This window comes from Lucilia sericata, unplaced genomic scaffold (genome assembly GCF_015586225.1).
Source record: "Lucilia sericata isolate MDLA Ls3-8-SP2 unplaced genomic scaffold, ASM1558622v1 Contig000307F_arrow, whole genome shotgun sequence".
Taxonomy (NCBI): Eukaryota; Metazoa; Arthropoda; class Insecta; order Diptera; family Calliphoridae; genus Lucilia; species Lucilia sericata.
Genome location: NW_023994331.1, coordinates 207,902 through 224,722, shown reverse-complemented (window position 1 = coordinate 224,722; position 16,821 = coordinate 207,902). Strand labels below are relative to the sequence as shown.

Below are 16,821 nucleotides of genomic sequence, written 5' to 3'. Positions count from 1 at the left end.
CTATAGACTAGACTATAGACTAGACTATAGACTAGACTATAGACTAGACTCTAGACTAGACTATAGACTAGACTATAGACTAGACTATAGACTAGACTATAGACTAGACTATAGACTAGACTATAGACTAGACTATAGACTAGACTATAGACTAGACTATAGACTAGACTATAGACTAGACTATAGACTAGACTATAGACTAGACTATAGACTAGACTATAGACTAGACTATAGACTAGACTATAGACTAGACTATAGACTAGGACTATAGACTAGACTATAGACTAGACTATAGACTAGACTATAGACTAGACTATAGACTAGACTATAGACTAGACTATAGACTAGACTATAGACTAGACTATAGACTAGACTATAGACTAGACTATAGACTAGACTATAGACTAGACTATAGACTAGACTATAGACTAGACTATAGACTAGACTATAGACTAGACTATAGACTAGACTATAGACTAGACTATAGACTAGACTATAGACTAGACTATAGACTAGACTATAGACTAGACTATAGACTAGACTATAGACTAGACTATAGACTAGACTATAGACTAGACTATAGACTAGACTATAGACTAGACTATAGACTAGACTATAGACTAGACTATAGACTAGACTATAGACTAGACTATAGACTGGACTATAGACTAGACTATAGACTGGACTATAGACTAGACTATAGACTAGACTATAGACTAGACTATAGACTGGACTATAGACTAGACTATAGACTAGACTATAGACTAGACTATAGACTAGACTATAGACTAGACTATAGACTAGACTATAGACTAGACTATAGACTAGACTATAGACTAGACTATAGACTAGACTATAGACTAGACTATAGACTAGACTATAGACTAGACTATAGACTAGACTATAGACTAGACTATAGACTAGACTATAGACTAGACTATAGACTAGACTATAGACTAGACTATAGACTAGACTATAGACTAGACTATAGACTAGACTATAGACTAGACTATAGACTAGACTATAGACTAGACTATAGACTAGACTATAGACTAGACTAAGACTAGACTAAAGACTAGACTATAGACTAGGCTATAAACTATACTATGTTCTATTCTATTGACTAAGGATCATTCATGAAAGTAGTTCATATATTTCACATTATATCGCTATTTGTGTCATTCCAATTCTTTTACACTTTGAAACTTGAGTCCATAATGTTAATGAAATTCTGGTATATTTAAACCTAGTATTAATGTTTCCTTTTGGATATTTAAGAACATTTTTTATATATCCAATTTCCCTTTATTTAACTGTTTTTGGCGTAATTTACATTTATTCAAATTATGTTTTTTCTAAATTTTGTTAATTTTTCAACCACCGATATGCATTTTATTCTAATTTTTAAAAAAATACCAAAAGAAAAATAAGCAAATGCATTAGAAAAAAGCAACGAAATATTTAAATATATTATACATAAATATAATATACAAAATTATATAAAAAGATATATAAATATTGATATACAATTATGTAGTAAAACGTATTTTTTAAAATTTTTTTGTAACAAATTGTTAATTTTCTGCAAAATATTTATACAATTAATAAAAATTGTTAAATATAATGAATACAAATAAATACCATTGCAAATTTACTACACTAGTCGCACTTTATTAAATGTGATTATTATGTATAAGAAATGCAGTTTTTCATTTCAAATTTTTATTTTGAGTAACGTACAGTTTAAAAGTTGCTAAATCTCGTGTTTAATTTTTGTCAAATATGAAGTTCGTTCTCATCTAAGTTAAAAACCATCTTCTGATCATAAATTTTCAATTTTAAAGAGAACAACAATCTAAATGTTTTCTACTCAATTCTGAGAACTAAATAGCTTAAGAGAGATACACAATTGAAATTAGAACGTTCCCATCATAAAAATTTTGAGTTGAAATAAACGTGACCACTAAAAAACTAAATTCACTTTATTTTAAACAAATATTTATTTAATTTTAATATTAAATAGAACATCATAATTCTTATTTTTAAGTAAAAATAAAAACAACATTTGCTGAAAATAGTGGTTTAGATAATTTCACCAGACATTTTTATAGTGTGAACGTTACTTTTGGCACTATTGTATAAAAAATTTAATTAAACTTATTATAATATGTAATAAATCAAATAATGTTGCTTAAATCTTAAATGTTAAACAAAAGAACAAAACCTTAATATAACAAAATGTTTCAAATTACTGTAAAACTAAAATAAACGTTTTCTATTTATCATTTAATCCCCAAGTTCTATAATATTAATATATAGACAAATGATTAATGATATATGGGTTATAATATACTATGTGTATGGTTTTATTATTAAACAAATTTTGTTTTAATTATTGTAAAATTAAGAAAATATATAAACAATTTTCGAAATATATAAATATTAAAATTATATAAAAAACAATGAAATACTTAAACAACTAAACAAAAGTTTAAAAAACAAATAAATGAAACGCATACAAAATTTATATGGAAAAAAATATTGAAACGAAATGTTTTTTATTTAAATTAACCTATTGTTACTGAAGATATCTTTAGTAATCTGTCATTGGGTTTGTTAGGATTTCAAGACAATCTGACTATATTTGTCAGTCTGCCTTACATGGTGTATTGAAACCCCGGGGTATGGAGATGGTACAAATCTAGTCTGCCGGGAATATAAACTGCTGATAATCAAATGAGCAGCAACTTATGCTGGATTCCTAAACCCGTTGAGTATCTCTTACTCTTCGTGTAGTAGGGCGCCAGTATAGGTTGGGGGAAATTTCTGGTTTAACCCCGGTAGTTGCCTGTCATTCCACAGATCGTTCTTTATGGTCTGAGAATGGAACTGATGTAAGTTGGTGAATGATCGGGAATGATATTCTTTGCCCGACAGGAGACTAGTACTGACTTAGTATACCTTTTACTTCAGGGAAGTTGCCATCTCAACAGGATATATATTGTTACTTGCTACGCAAATAATGGTTGAAGCCCTCCACTCAACTTGTCGGGGCAATTATTGGGTTCGTTTTAAATACCAACATCCTTCGTCACATTATGTCGACATTCAAAGGAATCCTGATCTATTGGCTGTGTATGCCTTGTGGTATGAGAGAAATATGCTAAATTATGAGTGTTCTTCATCGAAGTCACTGGGGGACGCGTGGTAGACCACCGTAAAATAAGGTCGTTATCACGACCTACTTGGGGCAAAATTTAAGAGAATAATTAGTTTTTTCAACTTTTTGAGCAATTCAATGCCGATTCGTATCGTGTGAACTAATTTTAGGAGTATAGACTTCAAAAAAGCGATGGTTCTATCGTGCCCACGACCACTTCGTATGTTTATTGCTTAGTTTGGTATTATTAAGTACAATAAAAAAAAAAACAAAATTAAATCAAGTTTTATAAGATCAAAATGCTTTAAAAAGTAGGCGCAGTTATAATAAGGGCACGCCTACTTTTTATATAAAAAATTTATACACGTAAGTGAAAAAATATGATACAAATTTACTAATAATTTTTTAAATCTATTAAAATTTAAACCATAATCTAACATATTTTTTATAATAACCATGCCCAGAACCAAACATTAAGCCCACTTTTCGCTATTATTTTGTTAATAATTTAGTAAAATCGTTTAATGTATAAAAATATTTACAACTTTAGTGATAATAGTTGATTATTTTAAACATTATAATAATACTTATGTTAACATTTTAAAAAGTGGGCGTGGTGAATATAAATGTTTCAGTAATATTTGTTAAGCTTAATGCTAATTTCAATAATATTTTCTTTAAACTGTGTTTAAACAAGAATTCTCAAAACACGTAAATCAAAATCAGTAAAGTGGGCGTGGCCATGTTGTTTATGTTATGTTTTTTGTAGGTTTATCACTAAGTTAATGTAATGTAGATTTAAGATAATAGCTTTAAAATTTGAAAATTATTTAATCAATATAGGCTAAAAAAATCCTTTTAGATGATTTTACTAATAACTGTAAAATTTCGTAAACTGTTAGCTTTTGAAATTCATACATCGGACCAATTTTAAAAGATGCGTTCCATTAAAAATTAGTTGCGTTGTAAGAATGTAAGAAAACTATCACTTGAAAGGTATATTGAGACGTATTCATACATGAGATTCTTTAAAAGATTTTAAGTAATGTAGGGGGTATGTAGTAGTCGTTGAAAAGTAAGTTCTTGAAAATATACAAATTATTACCATGTTTTTGCTGGGTACATATGTATGTGTATTCCATTCTCACGATGGTGGGAGAAATGGCGTCACATTCGAATACATATTGCATTTATTTAAAAAAAACATCTTAATTATAATTTAAACAATGGCAAGTGTGAATATTTCTTTGTTTAAATTTTACTAATACTTCGATAATATAGTTAGAACAATTATAGTTCTGGGATTTCCCCAATGACGAGTGAAGAATTCTATAAATGATTCTGAATAGTTTATTAGGATAACTAAACGTTTACTTATATCCGAAACTTTATTATTTCGTTTGATCATTTCGAAACCAAATGATCAAATCAAAAATTTTCCATATTCATGATCGAGTAAAATTTATAATAATTTTTAGTATGAGAATATTACCATTTTTTCTAGATTTATTTTCAATTCGAAAGCTTAGCTCTTCATTTGATCTCGGTTTATTTTAACCTTCACCCATCACCCTTAATAAAAGTCATGAACTGGCAAGAACCTTATTGGATCAAAATTTCAATACCATTTTACCATATTGATCGAATATTGCAATTTTTCTGTTGACTATACATATTATGTACACAAAAAAATCTTTAACTTAAAATAATTGTTTTAAAAAATAATTTTAATTTTTTAATAAATTCTTGCCCAAAGTTTATTTCACATATAAAACTCGGTAGCAAGTAAATAATTACTATCTCTCACCTATCTGATATTGTTCAAAAGCAAACAAACATTGAAGAGAAAATATTTTAGAACGAAAAAGAGAAAACAAATATTCACAATTATTTATTAAATATTTTTATTATAGAAATTTAGTCTCAAACAAGTAATCAAAGCGTTAAGAACGCCAGTGAGAAAAATATATAATAAATAAATTCCAAACATTTTTATTTTTTTATTAAAAGTAAACAAAAATTTATAAATATCAACTAATAAAAGTGTGGGTTTTTTTTAATAAATCACTATACTATGAAAACAATAATAAAAGAAAAGATAAAGACAAAAAACGCAAGAAACCGACAAAAAGAATTTTTTATTTATTGAATAGATTTAATAAAGTGATAAAAGTAAAAGTACTTAAAAAAAAAAAAGAATAGTTGGGAAGAAAAAAAAAACGAAACGTGATTATTTAAATTTAAAGAAAACTTAAATGAATTGATTGTTTGAATTGAATTTTAAAATAAAACGGAAACAATCACAAAATTTTCTTAAGAATTTTGAAGCTTTTCATTTTTTAACGGTTATTTTAAATCTTAGAATTTCATCGTTTTGTTAATGTTTTAACCAAGACTTTTTGTAATATTATTCATAAAATAATTTCAGAATATTGAATACTAAAGATAGTTTTACATCGACATTTAAAATATATAAAATTTTTCATAGAGTGTCTAATGTTCCCCTTTAAATTGTGATTATTTCTTTATTTAACTATTTATTCCAACTATTTATTGATTTTGTCATTCCGTATGTAACACTTTGAAATATTGGTCCCAAACGCACAAACGTACATATATTCTCGACCCTTATTTAGATCTAGTTCAATTCTAGTTCAGTTCTAGTTCAGTTCTAGTTCAGTTCTAGTTCAGTTCTAGTTACAGTTCTAGTTCAGTTCTAGTTTCAGTTCTAGTTCAGTTCTAGTTCAGTTCTAGTTCAGTTCTAGTTCAGTTCTAGTTCAGTCTAGTTCAGTTCTAGTTCAGTTCTAGTTCAGTTCTAGTTCAGTTCTAGTTCAGTTCTAGTTCAGTTCTAGTTCAGTTCTAGTTCAGATCTAGTTCAGTTCTAGTTCCGTTCTAGTTCAGTTCTAGTTCAGTTCTAGTTCAGTTTAGTTCAGTCTAGTTCAGTTCTAGTTCAGTTCTAGTTCAGTTCTAGTTCAGTTCTAGTTCAGTTCTAGTTCAGTTCTAGTTCAGTTCTAGTTCAGTTCTAGTTCAGTTCTAGTTCAGTTCTAGTTCAGTTCTAGTTCAGTTCTAGTTCAGTTCTAGTTCAGTTCTAATTATGTTCTAGTTCAGTTCTAGTTCAGTTCTAGTTCAGTTCTAGTTCAGTTCTAGTTCAGTTCTAGTTCAGTTCTAGTTCAGTTCTAGTTCAGTTCTAGTTCAGTTCTAGTTCAGTTCTAGTTCAGTTCTAGTTTCTAGTTCAGTTCTAGTTCAGTTCTAGTTCAGTTCTAGTTCAGTTCTAGTTCAGTTCTAGTTCAGTTCTAGTTCAGTTCTAGTTCAGTTCTAGTTCAGTTCTAGTTCAGTTCTAGTTCAGTTCTAGTTCAGTTCTAGTTCAGTTCTAGTTCAGTTCTAGTTCAGTTCTAGTTCAGTTCTAGTTCAGTTCTAGTTCAGTTCTAGTTCAGTTCTAGTTCAGTTCTAGTTCAGTTCAGTTCTAGTTCAGTTCTAGTTCAGTTCTAGTTCAGTTCTAGTTCAGTTCTAGTTCAGTTCTAGTTCAGTTCTAGTTCAGTTCTAGTTCAGTTCTAGTTCAGTTCTAGTTCAGTTCTAGTTCAGTTCTAGTTCAGTTCTAGTTCAGTTCTAGTTCAGTTCTAGTTCAGTTCTAGTTCAGTTCTAGTTCAGTTCTAGTTCAGTTCTAGTCAGTTCTAGTCAGTTCTAGTTCAGTTCTAGTTCAGTTCTAGTTCAGTTCTAGTTCAGTTCTAGTTCAGTTCTAGTTCAGTTCTAGTTCAGTTCTAGTTCAGTTCTAGTTCAGTTCTAGTTCAGTTCTAGTTCAGTTCTAGTTCAGTTCTAGTTCAGTTCTAGTTCAGTTCTAGTTCAGTTCTAGTTCAGTTCTAGTTCAGTTCTAGTTCAGTTCTAGTTCAGTTCTAGTTCAGTTCTAGTTCAGTTCTAGTTCAGTTCTAGTTCAGTTCTAGTTCAGTTCTAGTTCAGTTCTAGTTCAGTTCTAGTTCAGTTCTAGTTCAGTTCTAGTTCAGTTCTAGTTCAGTTCTAGTTCAGTTCTAGTTCAGTTCTAGTTCAGTTCTAGTTCAGTTCTAGTTCAGTTCTAGTTCAGTTCTAGTTCAGTTCTAGTTCAGTTCTAGTTCAGTTCTAGTTCAGTTCTAGTTCAGTTCTAGTTCAGTTCTAGTTCAGTTCTAGTTCAGTTCTAGTTCAGTTCTAGTTCAGTTCTAGTTCAGTTCTAGTTCAGTTCTAGTTCAGTTCTAGTTCAGTTCTAGTTCAGTTCTAGTTCAGTTCTAGTTCAGTTCTAGTTCAGTTCTAGTTCAGTTCTAGTTCAGTTCTAGTTCAGTTCTAGTTCAGTTCTAGTTCAGTTCTAGTTCAGTTCTAGTTCAGTTCTAGTTCAGTTCTAGTTCAGTTCTAGTTCAGTTCTAGTTCAGTTCTAGTTCAGTTCTAGTTCAGTTCTAGTTCAGTTCTAGTTCAGTTCTAGTTCAGTTCTAGTTCAGTTCTAGTTCAGTTCTAGTTCAGTTCTAGTTCAGTTCTAGTTCAGTTCTAGTTCAGTTCTAGTTCAGTTCTAGTTCAGTTCTAGTTCAGTTCTAGTTCAGTTCTAGTTCAGTTCTAGTTCAGTTCTAGTTCAGTTCTAGTTCAGTTCTAGTTCAGTTTCTAGTTCAGTTCTAGTTCAGTTCTAGTTCAGTTCTAGTTCAGTTCTAGTTCAGTTCTAGTTCAGTTCTAGTTCAGTTCTAGTTCAGTTCTAGTTCAGTTCTAGTTCAGTTCTAGTTCAGTTCAGTTCTAGTTCAGTTCTAGTTCAGTTCTAGTTCAGTTCTAGTTCAGTTCTAGTTCAGTTCTAGTTCAGTTCTAGTTCAGTAGTCAGTCTAGTTCAGTTCTAGTTCAGTTCTAGTTCAGTTCTAGTTCAGTTCCAGTTCAGTTCAGTTCTAGTTCAGTTCTAGTTCAGTTCTAGTTCAGTTCTAGTTCAGTTCTAGTCCAGTTCTAGTTCAGTTCTAGTTCAGTTCTAGTTCAGTTCTAGTTCAGTTCTAGTTCAGTTCTAGTTCAGTTCTAGTTCAGTTCTAGTTCAGTTCTAGTTCAGTTCTAGTTCTGTAGTTCTAGTTTCAGTTCTTAGTTCAGTTCTAGTTCAGTTCTAGTTCAGTTCTAGTTCAGTTCTAGTTCAGTTTCTAGTTCAGTTTCTAGTTCAGTTCTAGTTCAGTTCTAGTCAGTTCTTAGTTCAGCTTCTCGTTCAGTTCTAGTTCAGTTTCTAGTTCAGTTCAGTTCAGTTCTCTAGTTCAGTTCTAGTTCAGTTCTTAGTTCAGTTCTAGTTCAGTTCTAGTTCAGTTCTAGTCTTCAGTTCTAGTTCAGTTCTAGTTCAGTTTCTAGTTCAGTTACTAGTTCAGTTCTTAGTTCAGTTTCTAGTTCAGTTCTAGTTCAGTTCTAGTTCAGTTCTAGTTCAGTTCTCTAGTTCAGTACCTAGTTCAGTCTAGATTCAGTTCTAGTTTAGTTCTAGTTCAGTTCTAGTTCAGTTCTAGTTCATGTTCTTAGTTCAAGTTTCTAGTTTCAGTTCTAGTTCAGTTCTTAGTTCAGTTCTTGTTCAGTTCTTGTTCCAGTTCTAGTTCAGGTTGCTAGTTCAGTCTAGTTCCAGTTCTAGATCAGTTCTAGTTCAGTTCTAGTTCTGTTCTAGTTCAGTTCAACCTTCTGTTCTGAGGTAAGTCAAAATTTATATTTTGATTAAAATGACTATAACTCGGAAATTATAAAAGATAAAAGGAAAGTTAGAAAAAGTTAGAAAATATAAAAATTGGAGTAATTTCCAAACTTAATCTCCAATACTCCTTGACTTCGTCCATGTCAAATTTTACTCCGATAGGACCAACCGTTTAGAAATGTATAGAAATTTATTTTCAAAAAATGTTATTCTACCGCACTGTGTGAATTTGTTTTGTCTCTGTTCTCTATTAATTTAAAAATTTTTTTATCTTTTCAGATCTTTAAATGTCAAATATGTCCAACTCTGGGTAAGTTTATTATAACTTGTATTTAAAATTTTATTAAAATAAAACAAGTATTACCCATTTTAGTGTAGCAACATTAAAAAATCCCAATTTGGATAAAATGAAATCAGATTTCTTGTATCATATAGATATAAATATACCGGATACTAAAGATACAACTGATATACAACAACGATTTGGCGACGTTAAGGTATTGTATAAAAATCATCATAATATCGTAAACAAGTTCAAAATTAAGAACTTTGTAGGGTTAATATTCATTAGAAATTAATTCGTGTTCAAGGTCTTCATTCTCACATATTCATTTAAGATTGTTTAAGAATAGAAACCCCATTTTAACATTAACCATTATATAAACATCAATGGTTCTGTTGTTCTTGAACCACTTTATTTCTCTCCAGTTTGTTTGCATGGGTGGCACTAGAAATCGTATGCTCGATTTGGCCAAATATCTGCGTGGCCTACTAGAACCTGAAAATAAAACTAAAGAATTTATCGATATAAGTGCTGCCGGTAATCGTTATGCCATCTTTAAGGTTTGTTTTACTTTTGTAATAAAGAAAGTGTAAATTCTCTTTATCGAAATTTCTTTTATAAAGGTGGGTCCAGTTTTGTGTTGCTCTCACGGTGTTGGTATGAGCACTATGAGTGTAGTTTTACATGAACTTTTAAAACTAGTGTATTATGCTAAATGTCAGGATCCCATATTTATACGTTTGGGCACAAGTGGCGGTATTGGTGTGGAACCGGGTACCGTTGTTATCACTAAAGATGCTTATAATGGTTATTTGAGAAATGAACATGAACTCGTAAGTATTTTTATAAGGGAGAAATGTGTCAGGGTCAGCTCCCTAATCCCATTAGTTTTGCTATTTATAATTTTTATTAAACACTTCTTTTTACCAGGCCATTTTGGGCCAAAGAATTGTGCGACCTGCCAACTTTGACCCTACACTAGCTCAAGAACTTTTGGAATGTTCAAAAGGATCTTTTGACTATAATGTTGTATTGGGCAATACAATGGGTGCAGAGTGTTTTTATGAAGGTAATTTTGAGGAAAATAACTTTTAAAACAACTATAACTCCTATAACTATAACACCAGGTCAAGGACGTCTAGATGGTTCCAGTTGTCATTATACCGAAAATGATAAAATGGCATTTATACAACAATGTTACAATAAAGGTATACGCAATATTGAAATGGAAGCCACCATGTTTTCATCACTAACCAAACATGTGGGTGTTAAGGCAGCCGATATCTGTGTTACACTAATAAATCGTTTTGAAGGAGATCAGATAAAAATTACCAAAGAACAAAAACATGATTTCGAACAAAGACCTTTCAATATAGTGGGCGCTTATATTCAAAAGGTGTTAGCGCAGCGCAAATGAATTCCATTTTAGTATAATTTTATATAAAATATTTTTATTAAACATAATTTTTAAAATTTTAAAATAAACTCGATTTTTAAAGTTCTTGTATAAGTTTTCTACCTTTCAACTCAGCATTGACTGGATATGTACCGGGTAGTCGTATTTGCGTTTGTTTCTTATTTTCTTTTGGATCCTTCTTTTGGGGAATATTTTTATTTTCTTTCGTGTTTTGCATATTTTTACCCAAAGTTTCGGCTGCTTTAATAAATTTATTTTTAACCAAACGATTTGGTTTAACCAATTCGGCTAAATCGTATTCTTTTGCTTTCGGCTTTGGTTGGGGCTTAGGGACTTCCTTTATTATTGCTGTTTTAGTTTTGGATGATTCATCTTGTATTTTTAGACGTGTGGCATTAGGTGGGGGCAAATCTTCGAATTGTTTACGTAATTCGGTAATGGCTTTAAGGGCCACAGAATTTTCGGCATCCATTTGAAGGACATTGATGTAAAGTTGATAGGACTGTGAAAATGTTAAGAGCAAATTTTTTACTGGTCAAATTTGAAAAAAATTTTAAAAAATTAAAAAGTACATTTTCATATTTAAAATGTCTTGGCAGAAAATATACATATTTCTATTAAAACACCGTTACCTCTCTTTTCCTGCCATATGCATAATTAGCCTCTGCCAGACGCAGACGAGCTTTTAAATTTGAGGGCTCCAACCTAATACACTCCTCACAATCCTTAATGGAGTCCGAAAACTTTTGAAGCTTAAAATCTAAAAAAGAAAAAAAAAATTAATTCAATTTTTCATATTACACAACAGACCAGTGTTGCCAATTTTTTAGCACAATTTTACTATACTAGGCAATAGACTAGACAATAGGCTATAACTATAACTATAGACTATTGACTAGACTATAGACTAGACTATAGACTAGACTATAGACTGGACTATAGACTAGACTATAGACTAGACTATAGACTAGATTATAGACTAGACTAGACTATAGACTAGACTATAGACTAGACTATAGACTAGATTATAGACTAGACTATAGACTAGACTATAGACTAGACTATAGACTAGATTATAGAGTAAACTATATACTAGACTATAGACTAGACTATAGACAAGACTATAGACTAGACTATGGACTAGACTATAGACTATCGACTAGACTGTAGACTAAACTATAGACTAAAATATAGACTAGACTATAGACTAGACTATAGACCAGACTATAGACTAGACTATAGACTAGACTATAGACTAGACTATAGACTAGACTATAGACTAGACTGTAGACTAGACTATAGACTAGACTGTAGACTAGACTATAGACTAGACTATCGACTAGACTATAGACTAGACTATAGACTAGACTATAGACTACACCATAGGCTAGACTATAGACTAGACTATAGACTAGACTCTAGACTATAGACTAGAATATAGATTAGACTATAGATTAGACTATAGATTAGACTATAGACTAGAATATAGATTAGACTATAGATTAGACTATAGATTAGACTATAGACTAGACTATAGACTAGAATATAGATTAGACTATAGATTAGACTATAGACTAGACTATAGACTAGACTATAGACTAGACTATAGATTACACTATAGACTAGACTATAGACTAGACTATAGACTAGACTATAGACTAGACTATATACTAGACTATAGACTAGACTATAGACTAGACTATAGACTAGACTATAGACTAGACTATAGACTAGACTATAGACTAGACTATAGACTAGACTATAGACTAGACTATAGACTAGACTATAGACTAGACTATAGACTAGACTATAGACTAGACTATAGACTAGACTATAGACTAGACTATAGACTAGACTATAGACTAGACTATAGACTAGACTATAGACTAGACTATAGACTAGACTATAGACTAGACTATAGACTAGACTATAGACTAGACTATAGACTAGACTATAGACTAGACTATAGACTAGACTGTAGGCCAGTTTATTGACTGGACTATAGACGGTGTTTTAAGATCTCAAAATTTCCCCGCAATTTCAAAAACATCAGATTTAACTGGAAAAAGTCAAATTGGCAACACCGCAAGAGACCTACAAGTCAAAGCACGATTATTGTAAGCTGCCACCGCTTTCCGAGGACAAATCTCTATAGCTCGCGAATACTCTTCTAAAGCATTGTCATATTCCTTAGAGCGAAAATATTCATTGCCTCTTAAACGGTATCTTAAAAAAACACAAAATCATATAATATTATATTACTCTCCATCCCCTTTCAAAAACCACTTACTCTTCCGATAACTTTTCTTTTTCTATATCCGTTAAATTAGACCATTTTTCTAAAGGTTCTTCATCAGTTATTTCGGTTATGGTTAAGCAAGGTTTCTTTAAACATTTTTCCATATTTAAACGATTTTTACGTTCCAATTCTTCCTGCTCACGTTCCTCGGCTAAATCTAGGCGCAATATTTCCTCTTCAGCATCATATTTGTCCCATTTGTTGTAATCCGTGGATTTAATTCTTTGCGACTCTTTGTTGGAAACCCCCGATTTGGAGGTCTCTACTTTGTTTTTTGTTTGTAGTATACGACCTCCTTTGCGTATGGGAGGAAGTTGTGCTGGGTTTGTATCGTTTTCTTTTACCAGTTTTAATAGCTGTTTATCGGTACTTTTTATATCTTGATTCCAGTCCTGAGATTTGAAAAATTTTTATATTTTTTTGTTCATTCAATTAAGAAAATTTATGAGCTTACATAAATGGGTTTTATTTCATTTGGGTTTAAAGCTTCTCGACCCTTTATTTTTTCCTCTACTCTGAACAATCTGCTTTGCGGTTTCAGTTCCTTTAGTTTGTCTTCCGCACATTTAGTCAAATCGGGAAAATAACCCTCTTCATTGGATCTTAATATATGCACAATTTTTTCCATTTCCCGACCATCGTTACACTCTTTTATATATTGAAAATCTAAATGATGTATGGGTATTCCATAACGTTCTAAAAGCGATTTTTTGGTCTTAGTTTCCATTTTTATGTTTGTTTCAATTTATAAATTAAATTATTTAAAATGTGTTTTATTTTTTAAATAAAAATTTATTTTTAACAATTTTATTAAATTGTTAGGTTGTTAAGGGTTACCAGGGGTTGAATTAATTATTTAGGAAAACATACATATATTTAAAAGTATAATTTCTTTCGCAATCAAACTATTAAATAGCTCAGAAAAGCTCCATACGAAAGATACTGCTGTAATCTTTCAGCTAATATTTAGTTAATCTTACATGACTTGTAAATATTCTCAACACATTTTCTTTCTCTCACAATATTAATATAAATGATTCTATAATTTTTTTTTTTTTGTTATATTAAATTGTTAAACTGATTAAACAATTCTCAGAAAGATCTATGTATTATAATAATGTAATCTATTCTAATAATGTAATATTGAAGGTCATTTACCCCTACTAACTAACGATAATTTGTTAAACAAGCCTTAATTGCCTTTTTATTAAAAACGTGTCTAGTTCATTTAAAATGAATTAATCAGATATTCAAGTGCAACAAAGTGTCGAATAGTTTATCTACGATATCAGTTATAAACAGAAACACTTAGTAGACAATTAGATTATGAGTCTAGTATACACAGCGATGGATATGTTTATTCGATCTTATTTGCAGTACTGTTTGTTGAGGTCTCATCATCAATCTGTACACAAAGGAAAAAGAAATATACACACCTGGTACCAAATTGACACCAAACCGTATATAATTTTTCAATAACATCTGTTGCCAAAGTATATACATACGTACGACAACACTATGTAATACTCACTATTGACAAACAATCCGTTGCCAATCTTACCACGTTTGTTAACATTTAGACAACGGATGTGTATTAAATTTAGATTTCGACAACGAATTGTTGCAATGTTGAAAACGTTGCGTTGTCAACATTACATAGTGTTGTCGTACGTATGTATAACTTTGACAATGTATGTGTAACTTTGACAATGTATTTACACTTTCCAAGTAAACTTGGAAAGTGTAAATACACAGAGGGAACTTTTTACTTTGAACTATAATCTCCGGACCTTTTTTCGATTTTGAGTAATTTTTGGATTTTGTCTTCATAACATATTTATTCACAAGTAACCGATTTTCTGAAAGGGGCGATATATTTCATTATGGGCTCATCACAATCAAAATCGTCAGTAAGATTATAAAACCTAGCTGAGTATTGGGTGAGTCCCATTGTATGGGGGTAAGGTGGAATGATGAGCCGATTATAAGTCAATTATATGGTTAAAAGCATTTCTGGAAGGGTTTTATGTATGGGGGCTATATTCAATTATCAAGCTATCAATTATGAAGCTATCATCACGGACTTAATATTGGTAAAGATACATACATATGTATATTCAACATAATTAATAGATCCAAAGCGCTATTATTTGGGTCCCGTAATACGGCGACTAGGTATAATAATGAATCGATTTAAACCGTATTTGGGCTAAAGGTGTTGTGTATATAACGTATCGAATTATCTTAAAAAATGCGACCTGTACTTTTATTACAAGGTTAACATGGATAGACAATGGATAGATGGACATGGCTTAATCGAATCCAAAAATTAGCGTACAAACATTACTCACTATAGTAGTATATGTATATAAGGTATACAAGTTATGAAAACCTCTCCTCAGGAGTTTGACCAACTCTTTTTAAGCGTATTAACCGAAAATTACTGGCCAATCACTCTGGCCCCTTTAGTTATATGTATAAATTTTATAAACATTTCCTGATGACAAAATATTGATAAGTTATTAAAATCGGGAGAAATATTTTCTGTAGTATGCATTTTTTATAGTTTATTAATAAAAAATTATTTTTATTAAAATTTTACCTTGACCCCTAAAGTGATCTTTTTTTTAATTAAAAAAAAACCCACCAAGTGCAATTTTTATTTTTGCCATCGGTTTTTTAAGTGGTTCTATGGTGTAATGGTTAGCACTCTGGACTTTGAATCCAGCGATCCGAGTTCAAATCTCGGTAGAACCTGGTCAAATACCAAAAATTCATCTTTTTTATTATAAACAATTTTTTTTTTCGCAGAAGCTTCCCATTTTTTTTAGATTCATGGACCCCTTGCAAAAATATATGTACTTGTATGTGTGTAAATGTGCTTTTGAAAACCACATTTTTTTTTTCATTTAATTACAAAAGTTCATATATCATCATTTTTTTTATTTAATTTACGTTTAATAAAACAATTTAAACTAATTTTATATAGACATTGATTGAAATGACTCAGATCAATGGTACTTGAAATAAAAGAGACAAATACACAAGAGACAACATACATAATAAATTATAATAAAATATTGGGGTCATATTCTCTTCACAACCATTTTCTCCATATCTGGTTACATTTTTATAGTGCTAAAATATTCTGTAACTTTTCAGTGAGTTTAATAGGTTGAAAATTGCAGCTCTGTATCCCATAGATACTATATGCCATTTACTACAAATACATCGCCCACCTTACACAATACTTGTTGACTATATTACACCCTTTTTCACTAACCTTGAAATTTTTTTACTTCTGCACATTCCCCTTGTATATATAAATAGTTTTTTAAATTACGACTTTGACATTTATACGTTAACCGGTTCTATGGTGTAATGGTTAGCACTCTGGACTTTGAATCCAGCGATCCGAGTTCAAATCTCGGTAGAACCTTCAATAGGTTTTTTTTTCACTTTTTTATTTTATTAAAAAATCTTAATAAAAATTTCCAGGAAAAATGTCTGAACACATTTTTGCTTAGGCCTAATCTGAACCGATTTTCGTTTTAAAATTTGTATGTTGCCCATACTATATCCGAAATTTCAATTTCTTCTTGGTGTAATTTCAATTTTATTTTGCATTATTTTGTTCGAGTCCATCAAGCGGTTCTATGGTGTAATGGTTAGCACTCTGGACTTTGAATCCAGCGATCCGAGTTCAAATCTCGGTAGAACCTGGAGAACTCCCAAATGTCTCTCTTTTTGGGTAAGAAAGTCTTAGTGGAAATAGAACCTAATCGTCGTGTTCAGGACCCCCGACGATGATCATCCATCTATCTCTTTCTTCTCGCTCCAGGAATTCAAAAATTTGTGAAGTTAGATTCCTGATAAAATGAGCGCACTAGGAAAATATCGAAGTAGTTGATGTGTGTACAAACAAAATCTTCTTAATGAATCTTATTACAATTTGAAAGAAAATATTTTTTATTATATTTTAATTTAAATATTTTTAAATAAATTTCAATATTTT

The 16,821-nt window shown here is 30.7% G+C and overlaps 2 protein-coding genes and 3 non-coding genes across 7 annotated transcripts; 4 read left to right on the top strand and 1 right to left on the bottom strand.

Moving 5' to 3' along the window:
* The first annotated feature begins 5,075 nt into the window (after window positions 1-5,075).
* LOC119603449 (uridine phosphorylase 1) lies at window positions 5,076-10,591 on the top strand. Of its 3 annotated transcripts, none has more exons than XM_037955499.1 (7): window positions 5,076-5,205; window positions 9,087-9,117; window positions 9,186-9,304; window positions 9,516-9,650; window positions 9,714-9,923; window positions 10,021-10,159; window positions 10,218-10,591. In XM_037955499.1, the coding sequence occupies exons 3-7, from the start codon at window positions 9,215-9,217 to the stop codon at window positions 10,505-10,507; spliced, it is 864 nt and encodes a 287-aa protein (XP_037811427.1). In that variant the 5' UTR covers window positions 5,076-5,205; window positions 9,087-9,117; window positions 9,186-9,214; the 3' UTR covers window positions 10,508-10,591. The 3 variants fall into 3 exon arrangements, with proteins under 3 accessions (XP_037811427.1, XP_037811425.1, XP_037811426.1); XM_037955497.1 differs by having other exon boundaries at window positions 9,181-9,304; XM_037955498.1 differs by having other exon boundaries at window positions 5,080-5,169; window positions 9,181-9,304.
* LOC119603448 (sperm-associated antigen 1) lies at window positions 10,528-13,632 on the bottom strand. The gene is made up of 5 exons (XM_037955496.1): window positions 13,261-13,632; window positions 12,798-13,198; window positions 12,606-12,733; window positions 11,140-11,267; window positions 10,528-11,009 (listed from the first exon to the last, which is right to left on the bottom strand). Exons 1-5 carry the CDS (start codon window positions 13,531-13,533, stop codon window positions 10,584-10,586), a joined length of 1,356 nt encoding a protein of 451 aa, XP_037811424.1. The 5' UTR covers window positions 13,534-13,632; the 3' UTR covers window positions 10,528-10,583.
* A 1,859-nt stretch (window positions 13,633-15,491) lies between these two features.
* On the top strand, window positions 15,492-15,563 carry Trnaq-uug. The gene has a single exon. It is a non-coding gene; the product is annotated as a tRNA-Gln (tRNA).
* A 610-nt stretch (window positions 15,564-16,173) lies between these two features.
* Trnaq-uug lies at window positions 16,174-16,245 on the top strand. The gene has a single exon. It is a non-coding gene; the product is annotated as a tRNA-Gln (tRNA).
* A 211-nt stretch (window positions 16,246-16,456) lies between these two features.
* Trnaq-uug lies at window positions 16,457-16,528 on the top strand. Its single transcript has one exon. It is a non-coding gene; the product is annotated as a tRNA-Gln (tRNA).
* Window positions 16,529-16,821: the final 293 nt, after the last annotated feature.

Excerpts from the sequence above, each read along its gene's own strand:
- LOC119603449 (XM_037955497.1), top strand. The coding sequence starts at position 9,095 with ATGTCAAATATGTCCAACTCTGG. Across the intron at positions 9,305-9,515 it reads AACGATTTGGCGACGTTAAG|TTTGTTTGCATGGGTGGCAC; the intron begins GTATTGTATAAA and ends ATTTCTCTCCAG. Across the intron at positions 9,924-10,020 it reads TGAGAAATGAACATGAACTC|GCCATTTTGGGCCAAAGAAT; the intron begins GTAAGTATTTTT and ends TCTTTTTACCAG.
- LOC119603448 (XM_037955496.1), bottom strand. The coding sequence starts at position 13,533 with ATGGAAACTAAGACCAAAAAATCGCTTTTAGAACGTTATGGAATACCC. Across the intron at positions 13,199-13,260 it reads ATGAAATAAAACCCATTTAT|GACTGGAATCAAGATATAAA; the intron begins GTAAGCTCATAA and ends TTCAAATCTCAG. Across the intron at positions 12,734-12,797 it reads AAAGAAAAGTTATCGGAAGA|ATACCGTTTAAGAGGCAATG; the intron begins GTAAGTGGTTTT and ends TGTTTTTTTAAG.